Raw genomic sequence first — 25,494 nt, forward strand, 5'->3', positions numbered from 1 at the left:
AGGTATCTTATCCCCATTTTACAGAGGAGTAAACCGAGGTCCAGAGAGGCCTAATAACTTGTGGGAGATCACAAAGCAAGTCTGTGGCTAAACCTGGATAATATTCATAATAATCGTGGTATTTGTTGAGCGCTTAAGCACTATTCTACTTGCTGGTGTAGATACAAGCCAATCGGGTAGGACACGGTCCCTGTCCCATATGGGGCTCACAGTCTAAATCCTATTTTACAGATGAGGGAACTGAGGCACAGAGAAGTGAAGTGACTTGCCCAAGATCATAGAGCAGACAAGTGGCAGAGTGAGGATTAGAACCCAGGTCCTTCTGGCTGTATCCACTAGGTCCCGCCGCCTCCCTGTCCGCTGTGATTTAACGGCGGCCCCTCCGCACCAGAGAGACACAGGAAACTCGTAGGCCAATGGCCTGATGCAGACCCTGTTAAGTCAGCTGGGCAATGAGGTCTTTTAGCGGAAGGAAGGAATTGCTGAGTATAAAAGAATCTCTAACTCCACGCCGCAAAGCCAAGCAACAGGAAAGGAGTTCTTTGTTGTTCAGGATGTGATTAATATTGTCTTATTATTGCGTCTCGGAACTCCTAAAATAAAGAATCCAGCAGCAAGCCCACAGATGGCTTGAGGCCTCAGAGGGCCGATTGCTCTCGTGGCTCAGTGGAAAGAGCCCGGGCTTTGGAGTCAGAGGTCATGGGTTCTAATCCCCACTCCGCCACTTGTCAGCTGGGTGACTTTGGGCGAGTCGCGTAACTTCTCTGGGCCTCAGTTCCCTCATCTGGAAAATAGGGATTAAGACTGTGAGCCCCACGTGGGACAACCTGTTCACCTTGTAACCTCCCCAGCGCTTAGAACAGTGCTTTGCACATAGTAAGCGCTTAATAAATGCCATTATTATTATTATTCTTTTGAACAGAAAAGCAGCGTGGCCTAGTGGAAAGAGCGTGGGCCTGGAAGTTCGAGGACCTGGGTTCTAATCCCTGATCTGCCAATTACTTGTGGTGTGACTTAAGTCACTTCACTTCTCTGTGCCTCAGTTTCCTGCACTGTGAAAGGAGGATACCCATTCTTCCGCCTACTTAGATGATGAGCCTCCTGCGGGTCAGGGACTGTGTCTGAACTAATTAACTCGTACTTACCCCAGCACTTGGAACGGTTTTTGACACATAGGAAGTGATTAAAAAATACCATTAAAAAACGAAAATAAAGCAAAACCACAGCTGACTTCGGTTGGGCTGATCGACTCGATAATTCACATGGTTGATGGAAGACCACGGTAATAAGTCAGTTGGCGTGAAACGTTGTTTTCAGTTGGTTTATTTCTGTGGGAGAGACTTTCTGTGAAAGTGAAGGAGCCTGTCAATCAGTGGTATTTATTGAGTGCGTAGGTGTGCAGAACACTGAACTAAGTGCTTAGGAAAGTACAATACAGTAGGGCTAGTAGACATGACCCCTGCCCAAAGAGGAGCTTATGGTCTAGAGTTGGGGACAGACATTAAAATAAATTACAGAAGGGGTAAATGGCAGAGTGTAAGGATACGTGCGTAAGTGCCGTGGGGCTGTGGGGTGACTGTCAGTCAATCAATAAATAATATTTAGTGACTGCTTACTGTGTGCAGAGCGTTGTACGTAGCGGTTGGGAGAGTACAATAAAACAGAGCTGATAAACACATTCCCTGCCCACAACAAGCAAGACGGGAAGACCGACATTAGCGTAAATAAGTCAATTTTGGATTTGTACCGAAGTGCTGTGGAGCAGAGGGTGGGGTGAATAAAAGGTGAAAATCCAAGCGTAAAAATGTCACGGAGGGGAGGGTGGGGAAATGAGGGCTTAGTCTGGGAAGGCCTCTTGGAAGAGATCTGATTTTAATAGGGTTTTGGAGGTGGGGAGAGTGATTGTCTGTACAGCCTGTAGCTTGAACTATCCTGGGGGAGAAGGACGCAGCTTAGAGGTCAAAGAGAATGGAGAGATGACTGTGTGGGTGGGCAAGTGCTTCAACAGTGGTGTGTGTAAATCAGTTTTTGTAGTGCTACTGGTGGTTGTGGGTGCGTCTGCGGAGGAGGGGCAGAACTGCTAAAGTAGAAATTGGTGGGGAGGGTGGGAGGAGGGTATGGGACCCTTTCAGGTGCCCTCATGGGCACACACACCCTCTCCTTGATAATATTTATGGTATTTGTTAAGCGCTTAATATGTCCCAGGCTCTGTTCTAAGCACTGGGGTGGATACAAGCAAATTGGGGTGGACACAGTCTCTGTCCCACATAGGGCTCACAGTCTCAATCCCCATTTTATGGGTGAGATAACTGAAGCCCAGAGAATCAATCAATCAATCAATCGTATTTATTGAGCACTTACTGTGTGCAGAGCACTGTACTAAGCGCTTGGGAAGTACAAGTTGGCAACAGAGAAGTGAAGTGACTTACCCAAGGTCATACAGCAGACAAGTGACAGAGACGGGATTAGACCCATGACCTTCTGGATCCCAGGCCCAGACTCTAGCCACTATGCAGTGCTGCTCCTGGTCCTCTGGCTCATCCAGCTGAGTCCAGTCCCCAGGGGTCAAAGTGCTTCCTGGCCGTTCCTCCAGTCCCCCGGGGTCGAAGCATTTCCCGGGCGTTCCCGGTCAGAAGCTCTCAGATGTGCATTTCCGTTTTCTCCTCAGCGGGGAGAGCGGGGCGGGGAAGACGGTGGCTGCCAAGTACATCATGAGTTACATCTCCAAAATATCCGGCGGAGGCCCCAAGGTGCAGGTGAGCGGGCCAGACAGGGTGATCCCGGTGGGGAGGTCACTGCCGGCTCAGCCTCGCTTGTCCGTTGAGTCCCGAGAGATGGTGGCCGGGGAGACTGTCCCAGAGCGGGCAGCGGGTCTGCGAGGGGACGGCCGGCGGGATCTGGGGCACCTCGTCGAGGAGGATCGATCGGGACCGGTGCCGGGGGCGATCGGGGGGAGGGGAGGATCCGTTTCCAAGCCAGCCGCCCATCGGTCTTTCGCCATTGACAGCACGTGAAAGACATCATCCTCCAGTCCAACCCACTGCTGGAGGCCTTCGGGAATGCCAAGACCGTGCGGAACAACAACTCCAGCCGCTTTGTGAGTGCCCTCCGTGCCTCCGTTTCCTCATCTGTAAAATGGGCCTTCGACGTCTGTTCTCCCTCTCCTTTAGACTGTGAGCCCCATGTGGGACTGGGGCCTTGTCCTAACCAATGATCTCTTATCCACCCCAGCGCTTAGTGCGGTGCTTAGCCCGTAATAAGTGCTTAAGAAATACCATTATTCTTATTGTTACCTAGCCCCCTTGCCTCTTGGCCACCCCTCCACTGGCTTCTTGGCCACCCGAGGATTGGGTCTCTCCCCAAGGGACCCCATGGGCCTTCCCAGAGGGCGGGAGGCATCCATCCCCATCGTTTTCTGAGTCAGCTCCTGGTCCGCTTTAGCCCCTTAGTGGCCGAGCGACCAGGAAGCCAAAGGTGAGGGAAACCTGTGGTCGGGGACTTCCTCTAGCAACCCAGCGCAGTGCCGGGGCGGGCGGGCAAACAGGAGAGGGGGCCGGCAGGAGTGATGGGATCTACTGAGCGCCAACAGGATATGAAGCACTGTCCTAAGCGCTTCTCACTCTTGTCTTCTAAGCGCTCAGCACCGTACTCGGCGCAGAGTAAAGCTTGTTAAGAAATACTGTTACTATTACAGACACGTTCCCTGCTCTCTAGGAATGTCCATGCTAAGGCCAGAGTCCCTACATCCCTTAGTATTAGTGAGCCAGAAGGGTCAGGGGTGAGGGGAAAGGAGCCGCCCAGTGGGGGTCACGTGGCTCAGTGGAAAGAGCACGGGCTTTGGAGTCAGAGGTCATGGGTTCAAATCCCGGCTCCGCCCCTTGTCAGCTGTGTGACTTCAGGCAAGTCACTTAACTTCTCTGTGCCTCAGTTACCTCATCTGTAAAATGGGGTTGACTGTGAGCCCCACGTGGGACAACCTGATCACCTTGTAACCTCCCCAGTGCTTAGAACAGTGCTTTGCACATAGTAAGCGCTTAATAAATGCCATCATTATTATTATTATCTCCACCGCACGCACCTTTGGGCTCCGGCCGGGATTCCTGGATGACCACGACCGTCTCCTGCAGGGGAAGTATTTTGAAATCCAGTTCAGCCCCGGAGGGGAGCCGGACGGCGGAAAGATCTCCAACTTCCTCCTGGAGAAGTCACGGGTGGTGATGAGGAACGTCGGGGAGCGGAGCTTCCACATTTTTTACCAGGTGAGTGGGGGCTCACAGCCCCCATCCTCTGCCTGCCCGTCATCTGACCACCCCCACCCCCAGTCCTCCTGGCTGCCCTGTGATGGGGAAGTCTCCCGGAGGGGTGAGGGGGCTTCAGGGGAAGGTCAGTCAGTTGTATTTATTGAGCGCTTATGGAGTGCAGAGCCCTGCACTAAGTGCTTGGGAGAGAACAGTATAGCAATATAACAGACACACTCCCTGCCCACAGTGAGCTTACAATGTAGAGGGAAGGGGCCGGACCAGTTGGTTAGTCAGTAAATCATTTATTGGGTGCTTACTGTGTGCAGAGCACTGTACTAAGCACTTGGGAGAGTACAATATAGCTGACATATTCCCTGCCCACAACGAACTGACAGTCTAGAGAGAAAGAGCCAGATCGGTCTGCTTTGGGGCTGGGGGATCGTGCCTTGGGCCAGGGCCCTGATTCCCACCTATCTTTTCCCATGGCAGCTGATTGAAGGGGCATCCCCAGAGCAGAAGCACGGCCTGGGCATCACCGGCATGGACTACTACTACTACCTGAGCCTCTCGGGGTCCTACAGGGTGGACGACATTGACGACCGACGTGACTTCCAGGAGACACTGGTAGGGGCGGAGATGGGGGCCGCCAACCCGGGGAATTCTGGACATCCTTCCTCTTCCGGCCGGGCCGGAGCCGGTGGTCATCTAGGGTGCCACCGGTGGTTTGGTTTCTCATGGGTGGCGGCCTGCTGGCGTGGACCGGGAAGATTGGAGGAAGGTCTTGGGGGTCCTTTCAATCAATCAATCAATCAATCTATCGTATTTATTGAGCGCTTACTCTGTGCAGAGCACTGTACTAAGTGCTTTCGACCCCTGCTCTGGCTCTGGAGGTGACTCAGCTGCAGAGGGTTGGAAATTGGAGTGGAGGGAAGCGGCCCGGAGGCTTGTCTGGTTGCCATATGGACTGAGGGGGCTCGGGGACTGGAAATCTCTCTGGGTGATGGAGGGCAGAGATCCCAACTTTTCCGTTGACCTGGGTCACGGTGGGGACGGGCCTGCCAACCCACCCACCCCTCCCCATTCTTCCTGCCTTGGGCTTGCTCCCTCCCTGGCCTGGCTCGCCCCAGGAAAACAGGGTCCCCTCCTCTCCAGCCCCGACTCAAGCCCTTCTTCCATCTTAGCATGACAATCTGGGTGCGGTGCCCTTTGTTGGGAAAAGTACAAAACAAAGAAGTGATCCATTCCTTGCCCACAAGGAGCTTCCACTCCAACGTGCCTCTGGATCCGGGGAGAGCTGTGATCTGACCTGTGTGGGCAGTTATCAATCAATCAATTAATGGCGTTTATTGAGCATTTCCTATGTGCGGAGCATGGTACTCAGCGCTTCGGAGAGTACAGTGCAGCAGAGTAGACACATTCGGGAGAGGGAGAGAGACCTCTCGGCTTGTCCTCCACTCACCTCTGCCCCATCCCGAGTCCGGGTGTTCCCCGGAGGCCAGGAGGTCGCCCCAAGTGGGTGGCGGGTCTGCGTCGGGGGCTGACCAGGGCCTCTCCCGTCCAGCACGCCATGAACGTGATTGGCATCTTCGCGGAGGAGCAGACACTGGTGCTGCAGATCGTGGCTGGGGTGCTGCACCTGGGCAACATCAGCTTCAAGGAAGTCGGGAACTACGCCGCCGTGGAGAGCGAGGAGTGTGAGTTCTCATGCCCGCTGGGGCCGGGGCCCGAGGAGACACGGCAGTTTTGGGGGCCGGGCCAGGTGACTGGGATGATCTTGTCTTAGCCTGGTGGATCAAGATGTGCCCATCAATCAATCAATCAATCAATCAATCAATCATATTTATTGAGTGCTTACTGTGTGCAGAGCACTGTACTAAGCGCTTGGGAAGTACAAGTTGGCAACATATAGAGACAGTCCCTACCCAACAGTGGGCTCACAGTCTAGAAGGGGGAGACAGAGAACAAAACCAAACATACTAACAAAATAAAATAAATAGAATAGATATGTACAAGTAAAATAAATAAATAGAGTAATAAATATGTACAAACATGTATACAGGTGTTGTGGGGAAGGGAAGGAGGTAAGATGTCCTCGAGCCATGACAGGGGCACTCATGCTGTTGTTACATCTGTGCCCATTTCCAGTTTCGATTTTGTAGTGGCCACTTGCTTCGTGGCACCGGGTTCGAGGGCCTGCGTGGCAGGGAAGGGCCTGGGTGGCAGGGAAGGACGCCTCTCTAGGAGCGGCCGGGAGGTGCTGTCTTCGGTTCTCGGGAAGTGGTGGTGGGCTTATCCTTCAGGCTTCTGGGAGCCTCATCTAGGAATGGGGGACCCTTCCCCCCCCGGTTCCCCTCCCCCACCACGGCCCCCATTGCCCCCACCCCATCCCATCACCACTGGCCACCACCCAAGAGAACATTTCTTGGCATCTCAGCACTCTGCCCGGAAGGATAAATTTAGACAGTTGGAAAGAAATCACCTCCCACTCACTGCTGACCCTGCAGTGGGAAACTGGCTGCGGGGATCTTTCCTTGCCAAATAAGGCTCTTGATCAGACAAAGAGGAAATGGGCACTGACGCCCAGCTGGCGAATGTTGCCCACCATGACGACAGGGAGGAAGATGAAAACAAAAACCCCCGAGTCCCGCCTCCCTGCCTTGGCCAGACTCCTGCCCCCACACACAGCCCAGCCTCCCGCCCCCAGCCCTGGCCAGCCTCCCTCCCCTAGCCCTGGCCAGCCACCTGTGCCCCCCGACTCCCAGCCCTACATTTGTCCTCTGACCATGGCACCAGATACTTAGAGGAACCATATGTTGGCTGCCCTCCTAGTTAGAGTTGGACCATCCAATGCCCCTGCCTCTTCCCCCAGTGACCCAGCACAGATCATCCCACACCCCTGACTCCCCCCGCCAGTGACCCAGCACGGACCATCCGACACCCCTGACTCTCCCCCAGTAACCCAGAATGGACCATCCAACACCCCTGACTTTCCCCACAATGACCCAGCATGGACAATCCATCACCCCTGGTTCTCCCCCAGTGACCCTGCTTAGACCATCCAACACCCCTGACTTAGTAATAATAATTACGGTATTTGTTAAGCGCTTACTATATGCCAAGCACTTGTATCTTGTAGATACAAGATAATCGGGTTGGACAAAGTCCCTGTCCCACATAGGGCTCACAATCTTAATCCCCATTTTACAGATGAAGGAACGGAGACCTAGAGAAGTGACTTCCAAAAGGTCACAGAGCAGACAAGTGGCGGAGCCGGAATTAGAACCCATGATCTTCTGACCCCCAAACCCATGCTTTAACCACTAGACCATGCTGCTTCTCCCTGACTTACCCCTCTCCCTCAGTGATCCACCTTGACCCATCCAACACCCCTGACTGTCCCCACAGACCATCCAGTGCCCCTGATTCTCCCTTCTCCATCCCTGGTTCTCTCCCACTGACCCGGCACAGATGCTTATCCAGAGATCTGTCTAAATCCCCTGGGGCGTCCTGGGGTTTCCAGCTGCACAGCTTCCTGTAAGAACACAGCGACCAAACTAGAGTCACGCACGCATGCACCCAAACCCCTCCCCCGACCCTAGAGCTCAGCCGTGGACCCTCCTGGGGATTGCATCATCATCATCATCATCAATCATATTTATTGAGCGCTTACTAGTGCAGAGCACTGTATTAAGCGCTTGGGAAGTACAAATTGGCAACCTATAGAGACAGTCCCTACCCAACAGTGGGCTCACAGTCTAAAAGGGGGAGACAGAGAACAAAACCAAACATACTAACAAAATAAAATAAGTAGAATAGATAGGTACAAGCAAAATAAATAAATAAATAAATCGCACCCCTGTCCCGCTCCATTCTCAGCGCTTAGAACAGTGCTTTGCACATAGTAAGCGCTTAATAAATGCCATTATTATTATTCATCCGTTCATTCAACTGAGCGCTTACTGTGTGCACAGCACTGTACTAAGAGCTTGGAAGAGTACACTGTAACAATAAACAGACGCATTCCCTGCCCACAACAAACTTAGAGTCTAGGGGGACCTTACAATCTAGAGGAGGCCTTCTGCACCCCCCTCCCCAGGAGCTCCTGTGTAGCGGGGAGGGGGCTCTCTCCGATTACTGGCCTCATTGGGCTCTAGCAGTTGCTTCAGGGGAGGGAGGACTGGTCTGGAGCTGGAGAAGACTGGAGAAGAGCCTTGTCGCTCCAGGATCCTCGAGGCCTGGAGGCTCCCCAGCCCCCCGACCTCTGCCGACCGGTGGCTGGATTCATGGAGAGTAGTCCAGGTTCTCTCGGGGTGTGTCCAGCCAGGCCAGATGAGCTACACGTGGCCCAGGGCCGGCATTCGTCATCAATCATCATCATCAATAGTATTTATTGAGCGTTTACTGTGTGCAGAGCACTGTACTAAGCCCTTGGGAAGTACAAGCTGGCAACATATAGAGACAGTCCCTACCCAACAGTGGGCTCACAGTCTAAAAGGGGGAGACAGAGAACAAAACCAAACATACTAACAAAATAAAATAAATAGAATAGATTCAGCTCCAGGCAGGGCCAGACAGTGGTCCTCACGGCATCAGGGAGAGCATAATATATGTATATATGTATATATACATATATATATATATGATATATATATATATATATATCATATATATATATCAGGGAGAGCATGTATATATGTATATATGTTTGTACATATTTTTTACTCTATTTTATTTGTACATATCTTCTATTTATTTTATTTTGTTAGTATGTTTGGTTTTGTTCTCTGTCTCCCCCTTTTAGACTGTGAGCCCACTGTTGGGTAGGGACTGTCTCTATATGTTGCCAATTTGTACTTCCCAAGCGCTTAGTACAGTGCTCTGCACATAGTAAGCGCTCAATAAATACGATTGATGATGATGATGATGATAAGGGGATTGGGAGAACTCGGGGCCGAGTGAGATGCCGTGTCCTTCAATCAGTCCATCAATCGATGGTATTTGTTGGGCGCTTACTATGTGCAGAGCACTGGACTAAGCGCTTGGGAGAGTACAGTACGACAGACTTAGCGGACACGTTCCCTGCCCATAAAGAGATGATGATCTCCTTCTTTTGGGTTGGGGGCATGGACTTGGGTGGGGTCTCCATTCACGGTCCTCAGGATGGGGAGGTCTCGGCCTTCCCGGGGTCAATTCAGGCCTTGGCTCGGTCAGGGAGGCGAATGTTGGGGCGGGGCCCAGGTGGCGGGGTTCGGTTCGTTCCTCCCTGTCTGACGCGGCCTCTCCGCCGGGGCCCCGTAGTCCTGGCCTTCCCGGCTTTCCTCCTGGGCATCAACCAGGCCAGGCTGCAGGAGAAGCTGACCAGCCGGCAGATGGACAGCAAGTGGGGCGGCAAGTCCGAGTCCATCCACGTGACGCTGAACGTGGAGCAGGCCTGCTATACCCGCGATGCCCTGGCCAAGGCCCTGCACGCCCGCGTCTTCGACTTCCTGGTGGACGTAAGTGGTGCTTGGCCGGATGCGGGGAGCAAATTGGACTGACCCTTGCCCGCCTTCCTCCCCTCCCCACCCCCCCGGTGCCCTCTGCCTCCACTCAGGGGGAAGCAGCATGGCCTATTGGAAGGAGCTCAGGACTGGGAGTCCGAGGACCCGGGGGCTTGAGTCCTGCCTTTGCCAAATGCTTGCTGTGTGACCTTGGGCAAGTCACTTAACTTCTCTGTACCTCAGTTCTCCTGTTCTCCCTCCTACAGGAGAAGCAGCGTGGCTCAGTGGAAAGTGCACGGGCTTTGGAGTCAGAGGTCATGCGTTCAAATCCCGGCTGCGCCAATTGTCAGCTGTGTGACTTTGGGCAAGTCACTTCACTTCTCTGGGCCTCAGTTCCCTCATCTGTAAAATGGGGATTAAGACTGTGAGCCTCCCGTGGGACAACCTGATCACCTCGTAACCTCCCCAGTGCTTAGAACAGTGCTTTGCATATAGTGAGCACTTAAGAAATACCATCATTATTATTATTACTTGGACTGTGAGCCCCATGTGGGACAGGCACTGTGACTGGTATCTACCCCACTGTTTAGTGTTTGACACATACTGAGCGCTTAACAACAACAACAACAACAAAAAGCATTGCACAGAAATCAGTTGTGTATTTACATTCCATGGCACAATAAGAATGCCAGCCTTGGGAAGCAGCGTGGCCTAGTCAATAGAGCACGAGCCTGGAAGTCAGAAGGTCGTGGGTTCTAATCCTGGCTCTGCCACTTGTCTGCTTTGTGACCTTGGGCAAGTCATTTCACTTCTCTGTGCCTCAGTTTCCTCTTCTGTAAAATGGGGTTTTACTTACCACCTTACTTACTGGGGTAGATACAAGATAATCAGGTCCCACATGGGCCTCACAGTCTAAGTATTGGGGGAAAGCGGGTATTGAATCCCGATTTTTCAGATGAGGGATTGAGGCACAGAGAAGTTAAGTGATTTACTCAAAGCTACATAGCAGATAATAAGTAATAATTGTGGTATTTGTTGAGCGCTTACTATGTGCCAAGTACTGTACTAAACGCTGAGGTGGATACAAGCAAAGTGGGTTGGACACAGTCCCTGTCCCCCGAGGGGCTCACAGTCTTAATTCCCATTTTACGGATGAGGTAACTGAGGCACAGAGAAGTTAAGTGACTTGCGCAAGGTCACACAGCAGACAAGGGCAGAGACAGGGTTAGAGGTCAGATCCCCTGACACCCAGGCCCCGCGCTCTTTCCACTAGTTCATGCTGCTTCTCATTAAAAGTGGCGTCCCCCAAGTCAGGCCAGAGGGGCCCCTGGTTTGTTGGGGGGGGCGTCAGAGAAGGGAAGGACTCCTCTCTCTCCTTCAGAATCCAGACCCCCAGGGCAGTTTTCCCCTCCACCTTCCTCCCCAAGAGCTTGGAATGTGGGAAGCCAAGATCAGGGTGGGGTCCATCTGTCCATCCGTCCACCTCCTGGCCAGCTGCTTCCTGGGTTTCCCTGGTGACCGTTGGCGGGGAAGTTTCACCCGGCGGTGGGTGGCCTTTCTCCCCACAGTCCATCAACAAGGCCATGGAGAAGGACCACGAAGAGTACAACATTGGCGTCCTCGACATCTACGGCTTTGAAATCTTCCAGGTGAGGCCTGGGAGACCCGCCCCCTGCCAAATAATAATAATAATGATGGCATTTGCTAAGCGCTTACTATGTGCCAAGCACTGTTCTAAGCACTGGGGTAGATACAAGATAATCAGGTTGTCCCTCACGGGGCTCACAGTCTTCATCCCCAGTTTAAAGATGAGGTAACTGAGGCACAGGAAAGTTAAGTGACTTATATGTTGCCAACTTGTACTTCCCAAGTGCTTAGTACAGTTCTCTGCACACAGTAAGTGCTCAAGAAATATGATTGATTGATTACCCGAAGTCATGCATCTTACAAGTGGCGGAGCTGGGATTAGAATCCACACCGTACGACTCCAGGGGAACGGGCAGTCGGCGAGATCCACGAGGGGAGAGGGTGGACAGTGACCAGACGGATGGCGAGACCCGCTGGGAGTGGGTCGACTGGGGGTGGGAGGAGTGAGTGAATGGCAGGACCCTCTCGGGATCAGCAGGTGGATAGAGGGGAGGACTGCAGAAGGGACCTGTTAGGATCGTATCACTGCTGCTGCCGGGCCCAGGAGCCCGTGGCTACCGACGCCACTGTCCAAATGCCCTCCCTGCCCCTCGTCTGCTGCAGCAGCTGCTCCTGCCAGCCATAGTGACCAGCGGAAGCCAGGATGCCCGCTTCCGTCGGCAGGGCTGGGAGGCCGGGGAAACCCAGGGTCCCACTTGGAAATGCTCCCTGCGCCCGCTGGCTAGAGAGGGTGGCCACATGGTCTCTCTCTGGGGGAGGGGGGCTCTGCCCCTGCTCCCTCTCCCACCCCCACCCCAGAGCTTCCCGTCGTACCTTGCAGAAAAACGGCTTTGAGCAGTTCTGCATCAACTTCGTGAACGAGAAGCTGCAGCAGATTTTCATCGAGCTGACCCTGAAGGCGGAACAGGTAAACCGAGCCCCATGAAACCAGCCGGGCCCATCCCAAAGCCCCGGGACCCCTCAAGTGATCCCCCGGGGGACCTCTTGGCTCTGCCATCAGCCCGGTAGCGGGAGGTGCCGGAAAGTCCTCTCGGCACATCGGCCCTGGGAGCTTCCCAGCCTCCACCGTGGCGCCTCTGTCTAGAGAGGTGAAGGGATAAAGACTTGACTGGGGGTGTGAAAGTCTGCTGGTTGTCCTTCCAGCCTCCCCACCAGGGAGAGGGCAGGACCGGAGAATCCCCATGGGTGAGGGTGGGCCCCTGCCCCTGAAGGCGAGACCGTGGTCCAGGGAGGGGGCAGGGAGGGGGAACCCTGACCCTGTGTCTCACAGGAGGAGTACGTGCAAGAAGGAATCCGCTGGACCCCCATCGAGTACTTCAACAACAAAATAGTGTGCGACCTCATAGAGAGCAAAGTCGTAAGTCGTCTGCTCTCAACAGGGAGCAGCCCGGGCCCCCACCCGAGATCAGCACTGGGCTGGGTGGGGGTGGGCACAGAGCGAATGGGAGCGGTGGGGGGCCGTGGGCACCCCCCGTTTAGCCCTGAGCTGGGTGTATGGCGGTGACCAGCTCGGGTTCTACTCACCTCACTCAACGCCCGGAGAGGGTTGCGGTTGTTTCCCTGCTTGGCGGTGGGCCGGGCACCAGCTAGGATCCAGGCGTGCTACGTCTCCTGGGGACACAAAGAGTTTGCCACCAGCTGGGGAGCTTTGTGGGGGGCCGCTCACCATCTCCCAGTTGTGGAGGAACAGTGGGACCCCCCAGGAGAAGACACCAGCTTCTCCCAGGACGCAGAAGTTGTTTTCTTGTAGAGCACTCGCACTGTTACACTCCCTATCATCAACAAGCACAAGAGCACATAATAATGATGACGGTATTCGTTAAGTTCTTACTAAGTGCCAGGCATTGTACTAAGTGAAGCAAGCAGCGTTGCTCAGTGGGAAGGGCCCGGTCTTGGGAGTCAGAGGTCGTGGGTTCCAATCCCAGCTCCGCCAATTGTCAGCTGTGTGACCTTGGACAAGTCACTTAGCTTCTCTGGGCCTCAGTTACCTCATCTGTAAAATAGGGATGAAGACTATGAGCCCCACATGGGACAACCTGATCACCTTGTAACTTCCCGAGTGCTTAGAACAGTGCTTTGCACATAGTAAGCGCTTAATAAATGCCATCATTATTATTATTATTATTAAGTGCTGCGGGGGTTGCAGTTGAGTTGGACACAGTCCCTGTCCCATTATGGGGCTAGCCGTCTCAATCCCCATTTTGCAGATGAGGTAACTGAGGCCCAGAGATAGAGCATGGGCAGGAGCCTAAGAGTCAAAAGGACGTGGGTTCTAATCCTGGCTTCGCCGCTTGTCTGCTGTTTGACGTTGGACAAGTCCTTAACTTCTCTGTGCCTCAGTTACCTCATCTGTAAAAGGGAAATTAAGACTGTGAGCCCCATGGCGAACATGGCCTGGGTCCAACCCATTTTGCTTGTATAATAATAATAATAATAATAATAATAATAATAATAATAATTGCATTTGTTAAGCACTTACTATGCGCAAAGCACTCTTCTAAGCGCTGGGGGATACAAGGTGATCAGGTTGTCCCACGTGGGGCTCACAGTCTTAATCCCCATTTTACAGATGAGGTAACTGAGGCTCAGAGAAGTGAATTGATTTGCCCAAGGTCACACAGCAGACATGTGGCAGAGTTGTATCCACCCCAACACTTAGTAAAGTGCCTGGCATATAGTAAGCACTTAACAAATACCATAATTATTAATAGTAGTATTGTTTATTGAGTGCTTGCTGTGTGCAGAGCACTGTGCTAAGCGCTTGGGAGAGTATAATCAACAGACTCGGTAGACACATTCCCTGCCCACAGTGACCTTACAGCCTAGAAGGGGAGATGGACATCAATATAAATAAGTGATTTTATAATAAATAATTTAAAGATATGGGCATAAGTGCTGTGGCGTTGAGAGGGGGCAGATACAAATATCCAATATCTAAAGGTCACAGATGGAAGTGCAAAGACAACACAGAAGGGAGAGCGAGCCGGGGAAAAGAGGTCTTAATTGGGGAAGGCCTCTTATGATGGCATGTATTAAGTGCTTACTATGTGCCAAGCGCTGTTCTGAACACTGGAGGAGATGCGACCTGCGTAATGCTCTGAAGGTGGAGAGAGTGGTGGTCTGGCATGTTTGGAGGGGGAGGGAAATTCAGATTAGGGGGAGGATGTGGGAAAGGGGTCAGTGGCGAGAAAAATGAGGTCGGGCCACAGTGAGTAAGCTGGTATCGGAGGAGTGAAATGGATTCAACACAAATGTTCATGCCACACTCTTTCCTCCTACTCAGTGGCAGGTGGTACCCAGGCAGGCTGGCATTCTTGGAGCCCTGATGCCCCCACCTGGGCCCCAGCCCTTGGGGAAAGCAGGCTGTGATGGAACTGAGAGTCCCCTGCCCCTAGAAATAATCCGGGTCTCCTGTGGGGAGACCATCGGTCACGCCGGGCGTCTGGTGTACCCTGTCAGAACCCGCCCGGGATCCTGAGCATCCTGGACGACGTCTGCGCCACCATGCACGCCGTGGGTGAGGGCGCCGACCAGACGCTGCTGCAGAAGCTCCAGATGCAGATTGGGACCCACGAGCACTTCAACAGCTGGAACCAGGGTTTCATTATCCATCACTACGCCGGGAAGGTGATACTGACAGCCCGAGCCTCCTCATCGGCACGGGGGGTGGTTGGGGGGGGGTGTGTGAGTGTGTTGGTGGGGGGAACCAGGCCCAAGCCAGTCTTGTTTTCTGGGGTAAAGGGGTGAGCGCCCGGTGCTCTGGGCCATTGTTTGCAGAGGGGTCAAACCCCCATAAGCCACCTGGGCCCCTGTCCCAATATGTCCCTGTCTCTGTCAATAATGAGTGTATTTGTTAAATGCTTGCTATGTGTCAAGCACTGTTCTAAGCCTTGGGGAAGGTACAAGGTAATCAGGTTGGACCCAGTCCCTGTCCAACATGGGGCTCACAGTCTTAATCCCCATTTTTACAGATGGGGGTACTGAGGCACAGGGAGATTAAGTGACTTGCCCAAGATCACACAGCAGACAAATGGCGGAGGCGGGATTAGAACGCAGGTCCTTCCGACTCCCAGGCCTGGGCTGTAGCCGTCAGCGTGGCTCAGTGGGGAAGAGCACGGGCTTTGGAGTTAGAGGTCATGGGTTCAAATCCCGGCTCCGCCAGTTAGCTGTGTGACTTTGGGCAAGTCACTTAACTTCTCTGGGCCTCAGTTCCCTCATCTGTAAAATGGGGATGAAGACTGTGAGCCCCCTCGTGGGACAACCTGATCATCTTGTAACCTCTCCAGCGCTTAGAACAGTGCTCTGCACATAGTAAGCGCTTAATAAATGCCATTATTATTATTATTATTATTATGCTGCTTCCCGATCTGGCCTCTCACCTGGCTTGTGGTTTCCCAGCCTCCGCTCGTATGTCCCCGGCCCGGGGGGCGAGCCCTGTGCCCCCTGCCCTCCTCCTGTGACCTGCAGCGTGGCAGCCCTGAGGCTGGGCATTGACCGATTCCCCTGTTCCCTCCCCCGGGTTTCCCAACTCCGGGCAGGTGTCCTACGACATGGACGGATTCTGCGAGAGGAACCGCGACGTCCTGTTCATGGATCTCATCGAGCTCATGCAGAGCAGTGAGCTGTGAGTGGGTGATGGGGTGGCGGGGGTGGGGGCTCCCCAAACCTCTAATCTCCCCCTCCCTCTGCTTCCCACCCGGCGGCCCCCGGCTGGAACTTGGGCGGGAGTGGAGCGGGCCGCCCCTCTCCCGGGTTCGGGGAAGGAGAGGTGGTTTTCCAGATATGGCACCGTCCTCGGCCCCAGTGGGCGGCCTGCCTCCCAGCACGGTCAGCGGGGCCCTGGCCAACTTGAGGGATGGGGATGGTTGTCTGCACGGTCGCCCCACCGCCTCCCCACCCCCCTGACCTCCCTGCTGTGGGTGTTCCCAGGCCGTTCATCAAGTCCCTGTTCCCAGAGAGCCTCCAGGCCGACAAGAAGGGCCGCCCGACCACGGCCGGCAGCAAGATCAAGGTGCGTCACGGGGAGGGGCCGGCCCTCGAGCCGACCAGCAGCAAGCGGGTGTGGGAAGGCGGGGGCCCTGCGGTGGACCGGGGGACAGGACTCCAGATTAAGCCCAGGTCTGAGGGGAGAGTCACCCAGGCGGGGCTTGGACTGGAGACTGAGCACATCAGACCAAAATCAAGGCCATTCTCTGGTTGGCCCCATGGTCCATCCAGCTGGGACTTTGTCTCCAACATTGGCCTCCAGTCGCTTGGAGGAATCCTGAGACCCTCCTGGACCTCCCCCAACCGCATGGAGGGAACAGGGAATGGGCATCTGGAGGGTGTTCCCCTGGCACCTTGTACTCAAAATGGCAAAAACTGACGTCTTCACCCCCTCCACCCCGACAGGCAACACCACCTGCCTCCTGACAACCTGGGGGACCGTCTTTGACTCCTCTCTGTCTTTCGCTTCTCACGTTGGGTCTCTCCAAATCTTGCCCGTTTCTCCTTCTCGACATTTCCCAGATCAATCAATCAATCAATCAGTCGTATTTATTGAGCGCTCACTGTGTGCAGAGTACTGTACTAAGCGCTTGGGAAGTACAAGCTGGCAACATATAGAGACCGTCCCTACCCAACAGTGGGCTCACAGTCTAAAAGGGGGAGACAGAGAACAAAACCAAACATACTAACAAGATAAAATAAATAGAATAGATATGTACAAGTAAAATAAATTGAGTAATAAATATGTACAAACATATATACATATATACAGGTGCTGTGGGGAAGGGAAGGAGGTAAGATCGGGGGGATGGGGAGAGGCTGTCGCCCCTTCCTGGCCCAAGTCCTCATCCCTTCCATGCAGGACTACTGCCTCTGCCTCGTCCTCATATCCGACAATGACTCTCCCTTGCTTCAAAGCCTTACTGAAGGCACATCTCCTCCAAGAGGACTTCCCTAAGCCCCCTTTTCCTCTTCTCCCACTCCTTTCTGCATTGCCTTGACTTGCTCCCTATATTCGTCCTCCCTCCCAGCCCCAAAGCACTAATGTCCATATCCATCATATATTTATTTTGATGCCTGTTTCCCCTTCTAATAATAATAATAATTAAGGTATCTGTTAAACACTATGTGCCAGGCACTGTACTAAGCGCTGGGGTGGAAACAAGCAAATCGGGTTGGACACAGTTCCTGTCCCTTGTGGGGCTCACGGTCTCAGTCCCCATTTTCCAGATGAGATAACTGAGGCACAGAGAAGTGAATTGACGTGTCCAAAGTCACACAGCAGACAAGTGGCAGAGCCAGGAGTCGAGCCCATGACCTTCTGACTCTGAGGCCCGTGCTCCATCACCTGTGCCATGCTGCTCTACACTATGAGCTCACTGTGGACGGGGAATGTGTCTATTATTGTATTGTACTCCCCCAAACACTCAGTACAGTGCTCTGCACTCAGTAAGTGCTCAATAAATACGATTGACTGACGGACTGACCGACTGGCTGACCCACCCTGGCCTTCTGGGCTCCAGCTGCCCTGGCCCTTCTTTCCACCTGCGCACAGTCCTCTCCCCTCCCCGTTCCCCAGCGAGACGGGCGCAAATGCACCCTTTCTCCCGTGTCCCGCCCCGCAAAGCTGCTGGATGCCGAGATTCCCAGGGTGACCCACCCCCCTGCCTTTCTTCCCCTCCCTGCCCACCCGCCCCCCGCTTTCCTCTGACCCAAAGAATCCCACTCCCCCTGCAGACTGCAAGACTCCGGAGGACAGGGACTGCATCTGCTAGCTCTCTTCTCCAGTGCCTAGTCCTCAGTAGGTACTCCTGATGGGGAGGATGGGCAGGTTGGCAAGAGGAGGGCAGGCCTTACCGGTGGTGCTGGGCACTGGGAGAGACTGGGGTGCCGCCTCCTTCTGCCTTGGCACCGGTCGTTTGGCCTGAGCCGACGTGCCGGCCTGTGCCAGCCTGTCCGGGCCCCCGACCGGGGGCTAGCCCGAGGTTCCTCCCCGGGCCAGTACTGGTCTCCCAGTGCTTGCCGCCCGGCCGGCCGGCTACCTGCCTGGTTGGGCTCAACCTGGCTACTCGGGTTTTGCAGAAACAAGCCAACGACTTGGTGGGCACCCTGATGAAATGCACTCCGCACTACATCCGCTGCATTAAGCCCAACGAAACCAAGAAGCCCCGCGACTGGGAGGAGAGCAGGTAAAGGGGGCATCCGCTGCCGGCTGGGGAGGCCAGCGGGGCTGAGGACGGGAGGCTACAGGGGGCTCCCATAGAGCCGCTGAAGAAGTCTTAGAGGTCACCTGGGCCAGAAGCTGGGGACGTGTCCGTCACCATCCGGAGCGCAGCTTGTTGTCCGTCCTTCTTCCCCCTCCACTCTTCACCGAGTTTTCAAGCCTTCTGGCCATCCCTAATGACCACCACCACCAAGCAGCATCTGCTTCACCTTTCATTCATTCATTCATTCAGCGGCATCTGCTTCACCTTTCATTCATTCATTCATTCAATCGTATTTATTGAGCGCTTACTGTGTGCAGAGCACTGTACTAAGCCCTTGGGAAGTACAAGTTGGCAACGTATTGAGACGGTCCCTACCCAACAGTGGGCTCACAGTCTAGAAGGGGAAGACAGGGAACAAAACCAAACATATTAACAACATAAAATAAATAGAATAGATATGTACAAATAAAATAGAGTAATAAATACGTACAAACATATATACAGGTGGTGTGGGGAGGGGAAGGAGGTAAGGCGGGGGGGATGGGGAGGAGGGGGAGAGGAAGGAGGGGCTCCATCTGGGAAGGCCTCCTGGAGGAGGTGAGCTCTCAGTAGGGCTTTGAAGGGAGGAAGAGACCACCTGCCTCTGGTTAGCCCTGGGACAAGCCCGCAGAAAGCTCAGCGGTCCCCGACCAGCGGAGGAATAATGACCAATGTGCCACATGAGCTTTTTCTGTTCGCCCAAGCACCATGGCCCAATACCCACTCATGGGACCCCCAGACAGGGCTCAGCTCGAAGCCTTTACGGGGTAGCAACGTGGCCTAGTGGAAAGAGCGCAGGGCTGGGAGTCAGCTGTCTGCTGTGTGACCCTGGGCAAGTCACTTTGCTTCTTTGGGCCTCCGTTTCCTCATCTGTAAAATGGAGATTCAGTATCTGTTCTCCTTTGTACTTAGACCGTGAGCCCCATATGAGACAGAAATTGTGTCCAACCTGACAAATTGGTATCTACGCCAATACTTAGAATGATGCTGACACATAATAAATGCTTAACAAATATAATAATAATAATATTCATTCGTATTTCAGTTGTCACTGTGTGCAGAGCACTGTACTAAACTCTTGGGAAGTACAAGTTGGCAACATAATAATAATAATATACAAGGACAGTAGCCAATTGTTGTCCTGGCCACTGAGGGCCAGTCTAGAGGGAACCGTCTCTAACAAAAGCATACAATATCGGGATTAGACGCAGGGAAGGACTTGCTGACTGTCAGGAAGGGCAAATCCCGGACTGTAAGTTCTTCCTCTCATTCATTCAGTCGGATTTATTGAGCGCTTGCTGAGTGCAAAGCACTGTACTAAGCCCTTCGTCGCGTCAGTCGCCCCTGCTCCACTCTCAGACCCATTGCTTCGCAGTCCACCGGAGCCCATGGCAGGGCCAGATGCACTGGACACCAGCCGGACTGACCCTCAGTCTCTTGGTCTACCCCGGGGGTCTTCTGGGTGGTGGGGGCGGGAGCGCTCTACTCTCCCCCTCCGAATATGAGCGAGCCACCCCAGGGGCGAGTACTGGGTGCAGGCTGTGAGTACGAGGGCAGTGGGCCTCCTCCCGGGTCTCGGAAGCCTCCGAGCTGGAGGACCAGCCCCCTAACCCCCTTTCTCTGGGCCCTCAGCTGCAGGATTAGAGCCAGGCCTTGGCCATGCCCCAGATCCCTGGGTTTAAGAACCAGACTGGGGCGTTGGCTGAAGGAAACCTGTGGTTGCCTGCCCCATGCTCGTCTCGGGGAGGGGAGAGGAGCCGGCAGAGGGGGGCTCGGCCTCCCACTCGTCACTCCCGGGCCGAGGCTGCCAGTCTGGTCCGGTCAGCCGCAGCCCAGCCCCAACCCACGCCACTATCCGAGCAGCCTCGTCCATTCCTTGTTGCAGAAATGGGAATGTTTCCTTCTTCTTCCTGCCCAAAAATGTGTTTCTGCTTGGCTGGTGGCCCAGACGGCCGCTTGGCCCGCGCTCGAGCCTTGACCTCCTCAAGGTCAGAGGTTGAGGGAGCCCTGCGGAGGGCTCGTCCCAGAAGGAGCGGGGAAAGGTGGGCCGTCTGGAACGGGTTGGCGCAGTGGACCGCTGGGCTGGATCACGCTCCCGCCCATCTGGGAGCTGCGGGAGAAGCTGGAAGCAGGAAAACTGAGGTTTTTTCCATTGATTGATTCACAAATATCATCATTATTTTAGACTGTGAGCCCACTGTTGGGTAGGGACTGTCTCTATATGTTGCCAATTTGTACTTCCCAAGCGCTTAGTACAGTGCTCTGCACACAGTAAGCGCACAATAAATACGATTGATGATTAAGGGAAAGGGAGAACAGGCATTGAATCTTCCTTTTACAGATGAGGAAACTGAAGCCCAGGGCAGTCAGGTGACTTGTCCAAGGTCCCATAGCAGGCAAGTGGAACAGTCAGGATTAGAACTCAGGCCCCCGACTCCCAAGCCTGGGCTCTTTCCGCTGGGCCCTGCCGGGGCCGGAAGCATTCAGGGATGGCCTAGTGGGGCCTGGGTGGGCCTCTGGCCCCGGTCAGCCCAGGCCGAGCGAAGGTGGGCTGCTTATGCTCTGGTGGGATAATGAAGTCTTACACAAGCCAAGCCCGCCCAGCTCAATTACATATGTTCCGGAGACCAGAATAGTGTCTCTTACCAGAATTACCCAGGGCCTGTGGCTTCCGGGCGCTGACCGGCGGGGCCCTCTCGGACACTTCTGCGCTAATCTTTCCTTAGCGTGCCTCAGCACTGCCAGGTTAAAACAGTTCAGAGCCGAGTATGTTCGGGGTGACATTGAGAGAGGATGGTGGTGTGTGTGGGTGAGGGTGTTGCCATCTGCCACCCATTCTGGGGGTGCTCCCCCAGTCGGCCTCTCCCCTGCTTGACTCCTGACCCCTCTGCTGCTCGGCATCTTCCCCCTCCCCAACCAGCGGCCAGGGTCATGGGCAAGGGTGAGGTGGGTGCGGAGCGGGCAGCACAGTGGGCGAGGAAGGCGCTGGGATGGAGGTGGGGTCCGGCACCCATCTCCCCGGTGTTGTGTCTCGGTCTGGCCCGGCGCCCGCAGGGTGAAGCACCAGGTGGAGTACCTGGGTCTGAAGGAAAACATCCGTGTGAGGAGAGCCGGGTACGCCTACCGCCGCGTTTTCCAGAAATTCCTTCAGAGGTACGGGGCCGGGAGAGTCGGCCAGGAATGCCAGGGGGGCCCGGAGGGCATCCCTTCCCCGGATCCTGGGCTGGCTGCCGAGTGGCCCTTGGTGGGTGTCCGGCCCTGGCTCCCTGCCATCCCCTCTGGGCTCTGTCCCTCGTGCCCATCCGGGACTGTCCTTGGAAGCCCCCGGTTGGGACCGGAATCTTGGGGGCCGGGGGGAGAGCGAGAGGAGGACACTACTCTCCAGGAGTCTCCATCCCCGCCCCAGGTACGCCATCCTGACCAAGGCCACGTGGCCGGCCTGGAAGGGGGACCAGAAGCAGGGCGTCCTCCACCTGCTGCAGTCCGTCAACATGGACGCTGACCAGTACCAGCTGGGGAGGAGCAAAGTCTTCATCAAAGCCCCCGAGTCCGTGAGTGCGTGGGTGGCAGAGCCCTGCTGGGGGGCGGGGAGGGGACCCTCAGTGGCGGGAGAACGGGCGGGAACAATGGGAACGGGGAGGTGATGGGTGACAGTTGACCTTTGGGTCACACCGCCAAGCAGACAGACCCACAAGAATGGGATGCCCAGGGAGGGCGCGTGAGTCGGCGGCAGTGAGCCAGGCACACTGGGGCAGGGGGTGTCTGCCCTGGCAGTGCGGGGCAGGAGGAGGAATGGGGAAGCAGCGTGGCTCAGTGGAAAGAGCCCGGGCTTTGGAGTCAGAGGTCAGGGGTTCAAATCCCAGCTCCGCCAATTAGCTGTGTGACTTTGAGCAAGTCACTTCACTTCTCTGGGCCTCGGTTACCTCATCTGTAAAATGGGGATTAAGACTGTGAGCCCCCCCGTGGGACAACCTAATCACCTTGTAACCTCCCCAGCACTGGGGCAGGGGACTGTGGTCCAACCTGATTAGCCCCAGCGCTTAGAACAGTGCTTGCCACGTAGTAAGCGCTTAACCTGTCTCCTTGTTTCTTCTAGACTGTGAGCCCACTGTTGGGTAGGGACCGTCCCTATATGTTGCCAGCTTGTACTTCCCAAGTGCTTAGTACAGTGCTCTGCACACAGTAAGCGCTCAATACGATTGATTTGCACATAGTAAGCACGTAATAAATGCCATCATCGTCATCATCATGGGAGGAAGGAACCCTGATGCCGTCTCTCATTGAACAGCTGTTCCTGCTAGAGGAGATGAGGGAGCGGAAGTACGACGGCTTCGCTCGGGTGATCCAGAAGTCTTGGAGGAAGTTTGTGGCCCGAAAGAAATACGTACAAATGCGGGAGGAAGGTACGTGGCCCGGGTGTCTGCTGTGTGCAGAGTGTTGAGCCGAGTGCCTGCTGCCCCAAGAGCGGAGATGAGATGAAGCGGTATGGCCTAGTGGAAAGAGCACAGGCCTGGGGGTCAGAAGGGCCTGAGTTCTACTCACAGCTCCGCCACTTTTCTGCTGACCTTGGGAAGTCACTTCACTTCTGGGCCTCAGTTCCCTCACCTGTAAAATGGGATTAAGGCCGTGAGCCCCATGTAGGGCAGGGACTGTGTCCAACCTGATTAAATTGTATCTACCCCAGCGCTTGGAACAGTGTCTGGCACAGAGTAAGCGCTTAATAAACATCATTTACAAAGCAAAAATAGTTGTCAGGAGCAGGAAGTCCCAGGAGTTAAGCTGGAAGTGCAAGGGGGTGGATTGGGGAGGCACCGCATTCTTGAAGCGGGGGACTCCCGATCCCGGGCCGCCATCCCGCCGACCCCCGCTGTCGTGCCTGACCCCTCGCCCCACCCCCAGCCTCGGACCTGCTGCTGAACAAGAAGGAGCGCAGACGCAACAGCCTCAACCGGAACTTCGTCGGCGACTACATCGGGCTGGACGAGCGCCCGGAACTGCGCCAGTTCGTGGGCAAGCGGGAGAAGATCGACTTTGCCGACACGGTCACCAAATACGATCGCAGGTTCAAGGTAGGAGCCCCGGCCGCCCTCCCGCCCCGTCTCCGGCCAGCCACGATGAACCGGTGCGGGCCCCGCGGCCTCTGCTCCTCCGTGGGGGTGCCCAGTGGTCCTCGGCCACTAGGCCCCTCCAGCGTGGGCTGGCCGGGCCCCTGACCGGCCGCCCCGTCGTGTGGCAGGGCGTGAAGCGGGACCTGATCCTGACGCCACGCTGCCTGTACTTGATCGGTCGGGAGAAAGTGAAGCAGGGCCCCTCCAAGGGCCAGGTGCAGGAAGTGCTGAAGCGTCGGATGGAGGTGGAGCGGATCCTGGGCGTATCGCTCAGGTCAGCGCTGGCGGGGCGGGACGGAGGGGGCTCCTGCGGGGGGGTCTGGGAAGGGCCGGTCTCCTGGCCAACCTGACGTGCGTGCTCGTCCGTTCAGAATACACACGTAACACCCAGACACAGCGAACACAATCACACGCAGCACAGCCCCGCTCACACCCACCCCCCCCGCAGCCGTGCAGCGGCACAGACGCGCCCATGGCGTGTGCACGCACGCGCAGACGGCCAGAGCCGGGGGCTCCCACGGTTGGCGGCTCACGTCCGGGCGCGCTCTCCCCAGCCCGCTGCAGGACGACCTCTTCATCCTGCACGAGCAGGAGTACGACAGCCTGCTCCAGTCCGTCTTCAAAACGGAGTTCCTCAGCCTCCTGGCCAAGCGCTTCCAGGAGAAGACCCAGAGGCCGCTTCAGCTCACGTTCAGCAACACGTGAGTCGGGGTGGGGCCTGCCGCTACGGCAGCCCGGGGCCCCTTGGTACCTTTCACGTCCCTTGGAAAGCCTTTTGAGGGGTGGGTCAGAGAGGCCGGAGGGGAGCCGGGGAAAACCTAGAAGGATGAGGGGGACAGGTGGGAGCCCGGGCTCCTGTGGAGGAAAGCCCCAGCCCAGCTGGCAAAGTATCACTCTACTCCTGCCCTGGCCCAAGGACCCCCACCACCCCCTTCCAGAGGGCGGATCGGTCCGGGCCAGTCCGGACCGTTCATTCATTCATTCATTCAATCGTATTTATTGAGCGCTTACTGTGTGCAGAGCACTGTACTAAGCGCTTGGGAAGTACAAGTTGGCAACATATAGAGACGGTCCCTACCCAACAATGGGCTCACAGTCAAGAAGGGGGAGACTGAGAGCTCACCTCCTCCAGGAGGCCTTCCCAGACTGAGCCCCTTCCTTCCTCTCCCCCCTCGCCCCCCTCCATCCCCCCCATCTTACCTCCTTCCCTTCCCCGCAGCACCTGTATATATGTATATATGTTTGTACATAGTTATTACTCTATTTTACTTGTACATATCTATTCTATTTATTTCATTTTGTTAATATGCTTGGTTTTGTTCTCTGTCTCCCCCTTCTAGACTGTGAGCCCACTGTTGGGTAGGGACCGTCTCTCTATGTTGCCAACTTGTACTTCCCAACTGCTTAGTACAGTGCTCTGTACACAGTAAGCGCTCAATAAATACGATTGATTGAGACGGACAACAAAACAAAACGCGGACGGGTGTCAAGTCATCAGGATAAACATCATCATTAACCAAATAAATAGAATAGTAAATACGTACACCCCGCTTCCGCCCCTAACGCTCTCCCCGTCCCCCTCCACGGCGCCGCGTGGGCCGCCAGGCTGGAGCTGAAGCTGAAGAAGGAGAGCTGGGGGCCGTGGAGCGCCGGAGGGTCTCGCCAGGTGCAGTTCCAGCTGGGCCAGGGGGACGTGGCCCTCCTCAAGCCCAGTAACAAGGTGCTGCAGGTCAGCATCGGGCCCGGCCTGCCCAAGAACACCCGTAAGTGCGGCTCCCCCCGTGGG

At 55.2% G+C, this 25,494-nt stretch overlaps 1 protein-coding gene across 1 annotated transcript in view; it reads left to right on the forward strand.

Moving 5' to 3' along the window:
• The window catches only part of MYO1E (myosin IE), a 55,917-nt gene that overhangs the window by 25,684 nt on the left and 4,739 nt on the right, over positions 1 to 25,494 (forward strand). Inside the window, exons 8-27 of the mRNA XM_038750691.1 lie at positions 2,669 to 2,756; positions 3,008 to 3,097; positions 4,128 to 4,259; positions 4,731 to 4,865; positions 5,803 to 5,935; positions 9,540 to 9,736; positions 11,290 to 11,370; positions 12,189 to 12,275; positions 12,639 to 12,725; positions 14,828 to 14,995; positions 15,907 to 15,992; positions 16,298 to 16,379; positions 18,437 to 18,543; positions 21,655 to 21,753; positions 22,007 to 22,151; positions 22,889 to 23,003; positions 23,500 to 23,669; positions 23,837 to 23,982; positions 24,263 to 24,409; positions 25,314 to 25,471. Coding sequence (XP_038606619.1) covers positions 2,669 to 2,756; positions 3,008 to 3,097; positions 4,128 to 4,259; positions 4,731 to 4,865; positions 5,803 to 5,935; positions 9,540 to 9,736; positions 11,290 to 11,370; positions 12,189 to 12,275; positions 12,639 to 12,725; positions 14,828 to 14,995; positions 15,907 to 15,992; positions 16,298 to 16,379; positions 18,437 to 18,543; positions 21,655 to 21,753; positions 22,007 to 22,151; positions 22,889 to 23,003; positions 23,500 to 23,669; positions 23,837 to 23,982; positions 24,263 to 24,409; positions 25,314 to 25,471 — 2,453 coding nt within the window. The remainder of the gene's footprint in view (positions 1 to 2,668; positions 2,757 to 3,007; positions 3,098 to 4,127; positions 4,260 to 4,730; positions 4,866 to 5,802; positions 5,936 to 9,539; positions 9,737 to 11,289; positions 11,371 to 12,188; positions 12,276 to 12,638; positions 12,726 to 14,827; positions 14,996 to 15,906; positions 15,993 to 16,297; positions 16,380 to 18,436; positions 18,544 to 21,654; positions 21,754 to 22,006; positions 22,152 to 22,888; positions 23,004 to 23,499; positions 23,670 to 23,836; positions 23,983 to 24,262; positions 24,410 to 25,313; positions 25,472 to 25,494) is intronic.

Source organism: Tachyglossus aculeatus, chromosome 8, assembly GCF_015852505.1.
Source record: "Tachyglossus aculeatus isolate mTacAcu1 chromosome 8, mTacAcu1.pri, whole genome shotgun sequence".
In the NCBI taxonomy this organism is placed as follows: domain Eukaryota; kingdom Metazoa; phylum Chordata; class Mammalia; order Monotremata; family Tachyglossidae; genus Tachyglossus; species Tachyglossus aculeatus.